The sequence below is a fragment of the Rhincodon typus genome, chromosome 16 (genome assembly GCF_021869965.1).
Source record: "Rhincodon typus isolate 14 chromosome 16, sRhiTyp1.1, whole genome shotgun sequence".
In the NCBI taxonomy this organism is placed as follows: Eukaryota; Metazoa; Chordata; class Chondrichthyes; order Orectolobiformes; family Rhincodontidae; genus Rhincodon; species Rhincodon typus.
The window spans coordinates 29,057,506-29,071,256 of record NC_063347.1 but is presented as its reverse complement, the minus strand read 5'-3'; the positions used below and the strand labels follow the sequence as shown (position 1 = coordinate 29,071,256).

The 13,751-nt window shown below is 40.1% G+C and overlaps 1 protein-coding gene across 5 annotated transcripts in view; it reads left to right on the top strand.

Moving 5' to 3' along the window:
- arhgef3 (Rho guanine nucleotide exchange factor (GEF) 3) overlaps positions 1–13,751 on the top strand; it is a 301,914-nt gene that overhangs the window by 239,609 nt on the left and 48,554 nt on the right. The window contains exon 1 of one of the 5 annotated variants that reach the window (XM_020533392.2): positions 8,564–8,865. The exons of the other annotated variants lie outside the window; for them this stretch is intronic. Coding sequence (XP_020388981.1) covers positions 8,770–8,865 — 96 coding nt within the window. The 5' untranslated portion in view covers positions 8,564–8,769. Of the gene's footprint in view, positions 1–8,563; positions 8,866–13,751 lie in introns of those variants that run through there. 5 annotated transcript variants of the gene reach the window in all.

The following is a 13,751-nucleotide window of genomic DNA, read 5'->3' as shown; positions in this document are numbered from 1 at the left end:
TGTTCAGTCTCTAGGTGTGAGGCTGGAAAAGCACAGCAGGTCAGACAGCATCTGAGGAGCAGGTAAGTCAACATTTTGGGCCAAAATCCTTCTTCAGGACTTTTGTACAGTGAATGGTTAGGATATGGAATGCATTATTTGAGAGTGTCATGGAAGCTGATTCAATTGTGGCTTTCAAGTTGGAATTGGATAAGCACCTGAAGAAAGGGAACTTAAGGACTACTTTGATAAAGTGAGAGAGTGTGACTAGCTAAATTGTTCTTGTAAAGAACCAGCACAGACTAGATGGGCTGAGAGGCCTCTAAGTGCAGTATTCATTCTATTATTTAATGGGTATTAGATCTATGATGGATGTGTGGTCCAGCAAAAAAGAAAGAACTACAAACTTGCAAGCTACAAGCTTGAATGGTGGATTGTTCAAGTAGTCTGTGTGATTTTGTAAGTAATCAGACTTAAGAAATTCTTCAGGTAAATGAGTCATGGCTAGCAGTAAGGCACAATGAATATTTCTACTCATCAGAGTAACCAGCTTCTCATACAAACACAGTGAATGATGGAGAAACTCAGCAGGTCTGGCAGCATCTGTGGAGAGAGAGACAGACTTAACCTTCTGTGTCCAGTATAAAAGTTCTTCAGAACTCTGAGAAGGAATTAATGTGAAGCGAGAAGTCACCTCTCATTCTAACAATAGAATAAGATCCTCAAGAAAACTCAAAATGTTTTCATTTATTTGTCTGTGATTACTCTGAGTTGGATTTCTTCAGAAATTATACAAATTTGAATCAATGATCAGTTATTCATGGTTCTGTTAATTCTAATCAGTACCAAATAGTTTGTGAACTACATTTAATATTTTTCATGCTCCTCAAAGGTGAGAGGAATATTTACATGGGAAGAAGGGAAAGGGAATGTGTAAATGTTTATTTTAAAAGTGTTTGTTTGCTGGTTAGTTTGTTTCAAAAATTTCAATTTCAGTCTTTGGGAAAGTTAAGATCTGTGAATACTTGCAAAAATTGAAACAGTCGACACTATCGTCACTTTAGACAAACAATTCATTTTAAGTGTTTTGAAAGAATTTAATGTTTTTAAGTACTAATATAACAATTGTTTATTTCTGGGTTTTCCACTTTGGGAACCACTGGAGCACCAAAGGTTACAGGGTCACTACAATATTTTGAATGACGAGAAAACAGCACCAACTGAATATTAAAATGTAAATTGCTTCTAAATCCACAGGAAAGGTACAAATTAGAGGGAAAATAAATTTTCTGTCTGATTAATGATGTCAATTGTTGTGATTTGAATGGATTATAGCTTTCAAAAAAGGATGTTTTAACACTCTAAACTGTAAGAATCTCAATTATCATAGATCATCTCATAGCAGCTTTACCTGAAATACTGTTCACATTTAAATGGAAGATCAGCAACTTCTGGATTCATTCTCTATTATTAATAACTGTTTGTTAGGATATCAGCTCTCCATTGTTGATTCCTGGGTCTGGAATGAGAAAGTGGGAGCCAACGACGCAATTTTTTTTCTATATTCTTGCATGGGATGTGGGTGTCATTGCATGGCCAGCATTAGTTGCTCGATCCTGATTGCCTTTACAGTCAACCAAATTGTGGGATTGGATTTGCATACAGGCCAGATTATGTAGGATAGCAAGTTTCATTTCCTAAAGGACATTATAAAACAGAAGGGTTTTTACAACAGGTAATGATAATCTTTTGGTCATCATTAGAGAGATTAACTTTAAATTCCAGCATTTATTAATGGAATTCAAATTCTCCCTAGTGAAGTGCTGTGATTTTAACCCATTGAGCATTAGCCTGGGCCTTTGGATTACTATTCCAGTGATATTACCACAATGCCAACGATTCCATCACATATCCCAGTGCTGGGTCAGATATCAACAATATTTTTGTGAACAAGTAAGCACATTAAATGAAAGCGTTCAAAGATAAAGCTATAACTTTGCACTTTTTAAAATCTCCTGGTCAGTCAAAACATCCTATTTTCAAAGACCACACGAATGTACACCAAGTGATCTGCTTCTGCAAATTAAAATGTTACTGATGGCTGAGGTTACTAAAGCTTAATAAACAGTTACTGACACTTGTCTTAGCATCTTTTTACCAGTGCATTTCATTTATTAAGTTTATGAAAGACCCTCAATCTGCAAAGGCACTTTAAAATTAATTCTCTATTCCATTTCTTGGTGTCCTTACAATAGATTCAATTGCATCACTTGAACTGGTTAAAAGAATAAAAACTAAATTTTGTTTAATATTTGCACTGAAGAAAGAGGCAGTTATTTTATAAGACCCTTAAAAATTATGTAGTACATCTCATTCATTATGAATATGTGTAAAGAACTCATTATACATTTAATGGTAAGGTCTTCAGGAGTGTTGCCGAACAAAGAGACCTTGGAGTGCAGGTTCATAGTTCCTTGAAAGTGAAGTTGCAGGTAGACAGAATATTGAAGGCATTTCGTATGCTTGCCTTTGTTGGTCAGTGCATTGAGTACAGGAGTTGGGAGGTCATATTGCAGCTGTACAGGATATTGGTTTAGGCCACTTTTGGAATTCTTCATGTAATTCTGGTCTCCCTACTATCGGAAGGATGTTGTGAAACTTAAAAGGGTTCAGAAAAGATTTGCAAATGTTGCCAGGATTGCAGGGTTTGAGCTATAGGGAGAGGCTATATGGGCTGGGGCTATTTTCCCTGGAGTGTCGGAGGCTGAGGGGTGACCTTATAGAAGTTTATAAAATCATGAGGGACATGGATAGGGTGAATAGCCAAGGTCTTTTCCACGGGGTGGGGGAGTCCAAAACTAGAGGGCATAGATTTAAGGTGAGAGAGGAAAGATTGAAAAGGGACCTAAGGGGCAACTTTTTCCCACAGAGGATGGTGCATGTACGGAATGATCTGGCAGAGGAAATGGTGGAGGCTGGTATAATTACAACATTTAAAAGGCATCTAGATGGGTATATGAATAGGAACAATTTTGAGAGATATGAGCCAAATGCTGGCAGATGGGATTAGATTAATTTAGGATATCTGGTTGGCATGGACGAGTTTCCATGCTGTACATCTCTATGACTCTATTGTGTTTTACAGTTCATGTACCAGAATTGGCTTCAGTTTGCAGATGTAGGGGTTATGAGAATTTGTGGCTTGAGGTGCTGCCATTACATTAATCAGGATAAGAAACAGGGGATAGAAATAGTCACAAAACAATACGGCAGTCAATAATAGAGCAAGGCAATCAGCTCAAAACTAGGTTCAGGATCAGCCACCATACTACTGAAAGAAGCAAACAGGGAAGGTGAGATGCATAAGCTAACACACAAAGTGTGGAAGCCACAATTATGGCAACAGATGATGGAGGAAGGCTTGAAATTGGCTAGCAAGATCCATGTTCCATTTATTGGGTTAAAACACCCAAATGTATGTTACATATAACTGACATGTAGACAAGAAAATACTTGGAAACCAGGCAAAAAATATAAAAACTGGCTTTCAGTGTTTCCCTGCACAACGCTACCTATCGTTGCAAGGTTACAACTACAGCAAATAGGTGAATGGAAGTTTTCCATTTATATAAATATTTTTGTAGTTCTTGTCATTATATAACATTGACAAAGGTATGATGGAGGAAATGACTTAATGTGGACAGGAACCATATGTCAAGTGCTAAACATTTTAATGGATTATTGATCAGGAGTTTCCCATTACACTGCGCAAAGGGATTAAAGACCAAGTAGTTTTGAGCAGAAGTTAATTTAAAGGCAGTTCTTGCAGACTGCACAGAGGCATTCCACAAAATGGTTTCACAGCCTGGGGTTGGTCTCACCACTGTCGGTGAGACCACATAGGTGTACTAAATCGAAGGAAACACTAATAAATAGCTACTCCACTGGAAGGAGTGTTTGGGGAATTGGATAATGAGAAGAGTGTCGCTAAAAAACCAAGTGTACCATTTCTAAAGTTGGCAGAGCCCTTCACTGTGTCCAATTTCATACACATCTGTTATCGCTCCTTCTCCTCCCTCGCAGGACAACAGCAGGGTTCCTCGAGTCCCCATCTACAACCGCACAGGTCTTCATTTTCAACAGATCATACTCCACATTTTCTGGCACCTCCAGCATGATGTTACAACCAAATACATTATCTTATCCCCTCCACTTTCATTATTCGAAATGGATTGTTCTGGCCACAACACTCTGATTCACTTGTCCACAGCTCTTGATATTCTACCAATTAAAATAAATGTTAGATCTGAAAACCAACACTGAGATTTCCTGAGAGCCATTTAGAGTTGGAGCTTTACAACACAGAAAGAAGCCTTTCAACTCATTGTGAAATTGACTGAAATGAGGAGAAATTGTTTCTATCAAAAAGTTGTGAATCTTTGGAATTACCTACACAGAAAGCTGTGAAGGTTCAGTTGTTGATGACACTCAGAAGTGAGATTAGTAGACTTTTGCATTGTAAGGAAATCAAGAAAGTAATATTAAGGTCAAAAATTAGCCACGATCTTATTGACTGGCAGAGAACAGTTAGAGGGCCAAATGACCAACTCATGTTCCTATTTCTTAGGTTCTTAAAACTTGCATTGGTTACAGGCATTGCTCCTCACTGCATGTCCAATGGTAAAATCTACTTTATAGTTCATTTTTTCTCTGCCGTCAAGTTAGTTTGGAATTTGAAGGCTTTAGACTATTTCTATATCTCAGTCAGAATTTACCACTATTTCCATAGTAGTGGATTTTCCTGAAACTTTCTGCATGATGTTTTCCTAGCACTTACTGTATTATCTTCAGCATCTTCTTGTGACAAATCACCAGCCAAATCTTGAATTCTAGCAGATCTGAGTTCCATCCTGACCATGCATGAAGTATTCAATATTTCTGCAACTGAGAACAATCAGGGCAGGACCTACAGCAACATATTTTTCTCTTCTTTAGCCAGAGGACAATAACAATTAATTGTAACAGCAAGGACAACAGTGATGCATCAGTGAGCTTTTTATGGGTTAGGACAGAAGTAGAGCTTTGAATAAGTTGCATTGTGACTGTAGGAATTCCTTGGGGTGAATATGTTTTTTTTAAAATCAACCTGTTTGTACATGTTATGGACTTTGGAGCAGGTGGGACTTGTACCCAGACCTTCTGGTCCAGAGGTAGGGAGTTCCTCAAGGCAGTATCCTAGGCCCATTTACCATCAGCTCCTTCATCAACAATGATGCCTCCATCATAAGGTTGGAAGTGGAATGTTTGCCGATTGTGCAATCGATGTCCATTGGCATTTGCAACTTCTCATGAAGTGGTCCATGTCCAAATGCAACAAAACAATATCAATATTTAGGCTGGGCTGAAAAAATGGCAAGTAACATCCATACCACACAAATGCCAGACAATGAGTATCTTTTCCTGGAGATAGTCATCTAACCAACATTCAATGGTGTTACCGTCACAGACGTCACCACCCACCTCCCCCGCTGTCCACCCCAAATATCAACATCCTGGGGGTTTACCATTGATCAGAAACTGAATTTGACGAGCCAAATAAATACAGTGGCTACAAAAACAGATCACAGACTAGGAATACAGCATTGAATAACTCACCTCCTTACTCCCTAAATCCTCTCCATCATATTCAAGGCACAAGTCAGGACAATGATGGAATACTTCCCACTTGCCTGGATGGGTGCAGCTCCAACCACACAAGAAACATGACACCACCTAGGTCAAAGCAACTCCCTTGTTTAGTACCACATTCACAAGCATTCACTCTCTTCACCAACAACCCACAGTATCAGTTACTGTCTACAAGATGAACTGCAGATATTCAAAGGTCCTTCGACAGCACCTTCAAATGCATGGACAATTCCACCCTAAATGAGAAGTGCAGCAAATATATGGGAACATCACCACCTCCAAGCTCCCCTCCAAGCCACTCACCATCCTGACTTGGAAATATATTGCTGTTCCTTCACTGTTGCTGGGTCAAAATTCTGGAATTCCCTCCCTAATAGCATTGTGGGTCAACCTACAGCAGGAGGACTGCAGCAGTTCAAGAAGGCAGCTCATCACCACCTTCTCAAGGGCAACTGGGGACAGGCAATAAATGCTAGCCACACAGCAATGCCCACATCCCATGATTGAATTAAAATAATACTTTATGGAGGCATGGAGATCTGACAAGACAGCATTTAAATAGTTGACTTTGGAGACAACAAGGCCTTAGCTGAGTACTTCAGAAATAGATTGGCCCCCATAAGGATAAAGATGAATACCAGGATTTGAGACCAATAGCTCAGCCTTGGTTGAATAGTATGCTAAGGTTGCGAATAGCCTGGTTAAAATTAAAACAATGACTGGAAGGTCCATGGAGTTAGTGGCATGGATGTGGAATCTCTAGATGGACCGTAGATGATAATTAGAGTATAGTACCAATGTTTAGCTGAACAAATTGTAAGTCATTCAAGTTTGGATGTTGAACAAACAGATATGTTGAACAAGCAGGCTAAACACATGGAGGCTCTGGAGGCAGTCAAGAGTTTTGATGGGAAGGTGGAGCTTGGCATTCTCAGTTGTCTAGTGGAAATTGGCTTGATGTCTACAGAGATTCTAAAGGCAGCATGTAAATGAACAAGAGTGAAAATAGAATAGATATTTGAGGGACTCCACTGATAATGCCATTGGGATGGAAAGAGAAGCCATTGCTGATAATTGACTACAATTGGATAAGTCTGGATCTGTCACCCATCTGACCCGACCAGTAAAAAGATATTTCTTTCCCCGCCCCGTCCGCTTTCCGCAGGATCTGTTCACGCCGTGATTCCTTTGTCAGCTCCACACTCCCCGCCAACCCCTCCACCACACCCGGTACCTTTCCCTGCAACTGCAGGAGGTGCAACACCTACCCCTACACCTCCCCTCTCACTTCCATCCAAGGCCCCAGACAATCCTTCCAAATCCAGCAGAGATTTACTTGCACTTCATCTATTGTTTCCATTGTTCCTGATGTGGTCTCCTCTATATCAGGGTGACCAAACGCAGACTCGGGGACTGGTTTGCAGAATATCTGCACTCTGCACCCATCAACCAACCTGAATTTCCGGTTGCCATCCACTTTAACTCCCCTCCCACTCCCCTGGCGACATGTCTATCCTTGGCCTCCTCCATTGTCACAATGAAGCCAAACATAAACTGGAGGAACAACACCTCATATTCCACCTTGAGAACTTACAACCCAATGGCCTGGAAATTGACTTCACCAGCTTCAAAATCCGTTCTCCGCCAACCTGTCCATCTTCCAACTCACCTATCCGCTCCACCCTTCCCACTGACCAACTGCAATAACCTCTTACCTGCATCTACCTATCTTTGCTTCGCCTCGCCTCACCCTCCTCCCTCTATATATTTCTGGGCTCCCCTCCCTCTCCCTCTTCCTGGCAAAGGGTTTTGGCAGGAAATATTGACTTTCTTGCTCCTCAAATGCTATTTGACCTGCTGAGCTTTTCCAGCTCCACATTTATTGACTTTGATTCAGGACAATTTGGTGCTGTGTGAAAGATGGATATCTGATTCAGAGAGGGGGTCATGGGAACAATAGGCTCAGATTTGAGAGGTGATTGTATTGAAGGATGGGAAGAAAGTGGGATGGTGGGGGCTTTTGAGATTGTGTTAATAATTTGGGTTTTTTTTTTGTTAGTCTCTCCTCTTTCATATCCTCTGTCTGCTCATTCACCTGAATGACCTCCTACATACCCTGAACCTTGTGAATGACTGTTGGGGCTCAAGGTGAAACTTGATTTGGCTCAGAACAAAGAATAGCAACAAAAGTTGTAGTAATTTCAGTCCAGTAACACAGATTTACCCGCTGAGTTTGCTTGTAGTGCCCTCATTGCTGTCCCTGTGGCTAACTGAGCAGAGTTGCTCATTGAGCCTTTTAGAAAGGTTGAGAACGGCAAAGTTAAGGCCAATGGCATAGTAACGGACTGATGCTAGTTGAAGCCTACTGTCAAATATTCTAGCTCCTGGTTTTGAATTGGTCTCGGTTGAATTTAGACTGGGAGTAGAAAGGAAACAGAATTAACTGGGAAGCCCTCGTCTGCTTGTGACTATTGATGGTGTGTCATAGACCGAGAACTGGGGACAACTCTGGAAGACGGCGCTTGGGAAGAGGAAAATGCGAGTACCTTTCATGTAAAGAAAAATGTGACAACCCCAGAAATGTCAATAAGTAACGAATAATGAACTTTGTTTTACCCAAAGTTCACCACAGCCTAAAATAATAAAACCAGGGAACCCCCACCCCCCTTTTTTTTCCAGAACGGTGCAGATCAAATTTCAGCCAATTCTCAGGGGGCGAGAAATGCAACAAGCAGAATTTCGTTCACTTGGTCGGAAAGTATGCGTCCATTGTATCCCCGAGGTGTTTGTGCGGTTCAGTGATTTGCTCCATTCCGGCGATCCGGTTCCACAGTGAGTGGCCGCCTCCCCTGCCTGCCTGTGGGCGGGTTGATTGTGCTGACTGGCGTTTGCATTCTGATCCTGCTCCTGCTGCTGCAGCTGTAGCCTGCCTCCGCTTCCCCAGTCCTGGTAGCCATGCAGGCAGACACGCGCTGAGCATAGCAAAGTGTACAGACTGCGGCGCCCGGCAGCACTCTGGCTGCAAGGCATAACTTGACCCTTGAGTTTCACGCAACAGTATCGTCAGCTGTGAACGCCAAGATATCTTCTTCACCTGCTACCATGGTAGCCAAGGATTACCCCTATTGTATTGCAGCTAAGAGGACAAACTGTGCCTTGGAAGTGCATAGTGTCAGCTCCAGTGCTAAAGAAACGGAGGTACTGTGTAGCAATGTGTTTTGTCTAGATCTGATAAATGTTGCTTTGTGCCGACTAGCTGAGATAAATTAAATCATGACTCTTATGTACAAGAAACTGGACTGAGAAATGAATGTACTCGCTTGTGAATATGTGACTTCAAAAGCAAATTTCTTGATTTAACCTCCTCACTTGTAAATTTGGTTAACTCGATAAAATGTTGTGATTGTTTTTTAATGTTAATATTGAATGTCATTCAAATCGGTTCGATGTTATCTCCATAGTGACAACCCTTTTAAACTGTCAAAATCTTTCTCTTTTTAAGTATTTAGACCCCTCTACGTTAACCAGCTGTAGTAAATTGACCGAGTTTCTCGATCTCATTATTAAGAATGAAAACTGTATAAAGTGTTCCTCCATGTCTTTGAAGTCTCCAATCCAGACAACAGCTGACGTGAAATCCTCTCTGATTTCCAAAGTCTGCCACTTCCATCCTGGCTGCCTCACTCAGCGGTTTGTACTTTGTTTATACAGTAATGTGCAACCCCTTTGAGGATTCGGCCTGGCAGCCAGCAGAGGGGGGGAGGGAAAACTGTCTAGCCCTCCTGGGCTCAGGAAAAGTGTAGAGATGTTATTGAGTGTATTCTGTAGTGCAGTTTCCTTACGGATGTGTTCTCATTTTAATGCAAAAAGCCAAATAAAACTACACGCGCGCACAAATCCAGCTGAGGAGAGAGGGGGAAAACCCTCACGTCTGCTCACTTCGTGCTTGTTGCATTTTCACATCAAAAGGATTCCAAACATATTTATTGCAAACTGGTGCAGTACGTGATTTTACTTTGGCTGTTTTGTTCGTGAAATCGCCTCAGGTTGGTTCTTCGTACTTGGCACTTCAAATGGGGGTGTACCTGTTGGAGCGAAGCGTCCGCTAATTGGAATCTTCAGCCTTTAGTACTGATTCACTTGTCAGTTTCATTCACAATCTGCGCCCTGATTTCTCAGTGAATTATGCTAAATTATATCAGGCTGTCAGTGAAATATGATTAAAGTAAGACAGCGAACAGACGAGTCTGATGAATTACAAATGTTGGAAATAGGAGTTTGCCAACATGTTGCTATGTGCATATAAATTTTGTTCAGTTTTGGGAAGAGACTCTTGATTTAAATACAAGTATATTTATAAGCCTCTCTGCTCCTATGATGCTGCTTGGCCTGCTGTGTTCATCCAGCCTTGCACCTTGTTGTCTCGGATTCTCCAGCATCTGCAGTTCCTACTATCTCTGATTCGATATTTTTATGATATACTGAATTGTATCATTCAGTTAGTTAAATTTTGACCTCAAGATACAGTTTGAAATTACTTCAATCTCTTTGCCTGAGGATCTTATGGACCTAACTTATGATTTAAAAAAGAAGTTAGGAAGTCTCCTTCCCAAATCATTGCAATTAAATTTTTCACTGCTTGCCTTTGAACCTCTTTCTGGCATTGTGTTTCTGTAACATTGATTTCTCTGCTTTTACATGGTTTCCCAAGTAGTGTTGTAGTTTAGGCATTTTTCATGAAATACAGAATAATTCATCTGCTTACATAACATCCACTTCATGTCAAAGTACTGTGGCACATTAAATGTGAAGCACTTTTGAGATATTAATAGTTGCTGCTTAAATGCAAGTCTGTTTCTAAATTGACTTTTGACTTCAGGTTGCTGTGAATCACTCAACATATTTTTATACTCTCATTACTGTTATAGAAACTTTTAACAAAATAATGTCAAGCTTCATATGCGGTTCGCAAGCATACAACCTCATTAAAGTATTCACTACCCTCACTACTGCTTTTGAGCGGGGGGAGGTCTTTCATAGAATCTAGAAGAACAAATATGACTAGGATGCCTTCTAGCTTCAGCATGCTGTAACAGCAGTAGAACTTTTGTTATTAACAAAGTTCCAATCTGTGTGTGCATTCAAGTCTTCAAGAAGTCGCTTTGGCTTTAGTTATTTAAACTTGATTGGTCTCATCTTCTACTCTGTTTGAACAAGATGTCAGTGTTTGGCATAAGTTTAACAGCAAACAAAAAAAAATAACCAATGCATTTTTCTTAATATTAGAAATGTTGGCACATCAGCACTTGGTGTGGAACTTAGTGTGGAGAAGGTGTAACTTACAATAAAAATTGAAAGAATCAATTCTGCAAATTAATTTAGATAAATCTACAGTTAAAATATCTTACAACCAATTTTGAGTGGAGTGATCTGCCCACCAGTGAATTTTTTTAATATACTTGATAGATTTTTTCCAAGATTAATTATTTTTCAGGTAATAAGAACGGAAACAAATAGTACAGACTAGAAGGGGATATCTTCCTCACTTCTGTTCCCTTGATAGGAAGACTGACAAAAGATTCAGTTTCATTAGAGAAATAATATTAGTTGTGACTAAATAATAAGGTAACAATGACTAAGAATGCATGTTGATCTTATTAGTGTATTCTTCGTGGCTCAGGCGCTGTTACCTGAGATTCTCAATAGACTAAAATTGCTGGACTCAACAGGTGGAAATTTTAGTGATATTGCACTTGTACTGGTCCATTTAGCCTCGGGTGTCATAAGGCTCAGCATACCTCTTGCTGTTTTACTTATTCTGAGTTTTCTTCCATGCATCAGTAACCTGTGCCATTTTCTGGGGAGGTAGCTTCCTGGATTTTTAGAGAGAAAAGTGCAATCTTGAGTTCTATTTCTTAGTTTAGTAATTGACCTTGTACTTCCGTGCAATTTCTACCATTTTGTTTATAAAATGTAATATTCCTCCCCTTACTCACTTTCTTGTGCTGACATACATTTTGTAAGCGCCAGAAATTTCTTTTCATTCTCCCTAGTTCAAGGTCATAGGGATCAATTGTAAGCCCCAAGGGCAACCTCATGTGAAAAATATACTCATGACACCAACCTGAGAGTCAGCTTGTCAGCATTTCTGTTTTTTAGTAGGATTGCAGCATGTTAATATGAGCCATTCAGATTAGTCAGCTGGCACAACACTTTCAAAGAATCAAGTCAGGTAGGAGCAAAAATTATGTTTATACCCATTGTTGCTTGGAAACAAATTTAAAATAGGAAAAGATGAGCTGATGGTTTTGGAGAACACAGTTATAAATGTTTCATTAAATGTATGTCACAGAAGAATTTGCAAATAAATGAACTACTAAACACATTCAAAATAGTTAACTTGTCTCATACCTTTTAGCTATTTTATCATATACAGGCTTACTTTCTTCGGGACTAATAGTAATTGAGGATATCTTTACATCCTGATAAAATTTTTCAGATTTGGATATAAAGTATGGGGTTAAAGTGATGATGAGCTTTACTTAATGTAGACACATTAAAATGAGATTTCCATATTTAGGAATTTACTGTCTTCATGTGTGATTTTCACCATAGGCCCATTTGTACGTGTGTCATAACGTTTAGCTATGTTCTGTACATTAGCTGATTTCAATTTATCTACACACAAGTAGTTGACATCCTTTTGTTACTGTGGAATAGTTGAGGAAAGTGTCTGCAATGTTTATGTTAAAGCAGTTAATATTCATAAGTCTTATAATCCAGAGAGCCAGGCAGTGATGGATAGTCTCATCTTTGCACACTTAAACTGACAAAGATGCATAGTACAAACATGCAGCTCCAAACTCAACAACCACAGTTTCATTCTGCTATATATAAGAGCAGAAGTGGATCCTCGGATAATAACCATCACCTGAACACAAACACCAATTACTCATTACCCATGGGCAAATAAGAAGAATGGTATTTCATAATTAGATTGCCATCACCACACCTCACAAGAATCAGGCTTAGTCAGACATTTCTGACAGCACAAAATCAAGCTCTGTGTGCCTGTTCACAGGCAGGACAATTTTGTTCAATGCACGTTAATTGAAAATAAAGTGACAGTTCAAATGTTATTTCAACAGGCTAAAAAGAGCTAGAAATTAATGTTGCGTTAGAAAACTTGATTAATTCGTGTGGAATGTTTCTGCCCATTATGTTAATAGAAGGTACTGATGAATCTATTTATTTATAATGTATCTGTTTAAGGGAAGTATTTTATAGAGTCAGAGTTGTACAACACAGAAACAGACCCTTCGGTCCAACTCGTTCATGCCGACCAGATATCCTAACTTAATCTAGTCCATTTGCCAGCATTTGACCCATATCCTTCCAACCCCATCCTGTTCGTGTACCCTTCCAGATGGTTTTTAAATGTTGCATTTGTACCATCCTCCACCACTTCCTCTGGGAGCTCATTCCATACGTGCACCACCCTCTGTGTGAAAAGGTTGCCCTTCAGGTACCTTTTAAATTTTTGCTGTCTCACCTTAAACCTATGCCATGTAGTTTTGGACTCCCCTACCCTGGGAAAAAGACCTTGGTTATTCACCCTATCCATTCCCTTCATGATTTTATGATCTGTGTAAGGTCACCCCTCATCCTCCGATGCTCCAGGAAAAATAGCCCCAGCCAATTTAGCCTGTCTGTATAGCTCAAAACCTCCAACCCTGGCAACGTCTTTGTAAATCTCTTTTGAACCCTCTCCAGTTTAACAACAGCTTTCCTATAGTAGAGAGACCAGAATTGCATAAAGAATTCTAAAAGTGGCCTAACCAATGTTCGGGATAGTAGGAACTGCAGATGCTGGAGAATCCGAGACAACAAGGTACAGGGCTGGATGAACACAGCAGGCCAAGCAGCATCATAGGAGCAGAAAGGCTGACGTTTCGGGCCTAGACCCTTCATCAGAAAAGGGGGAGGGGAAGGGGGTTCTGAAATAAATAGGGACAGAGTGGGAGGCGGATAGAATATGGATAGGTGGAGAGGAAACAAACAGGTCGAAGAGGCGGGGATGGGGC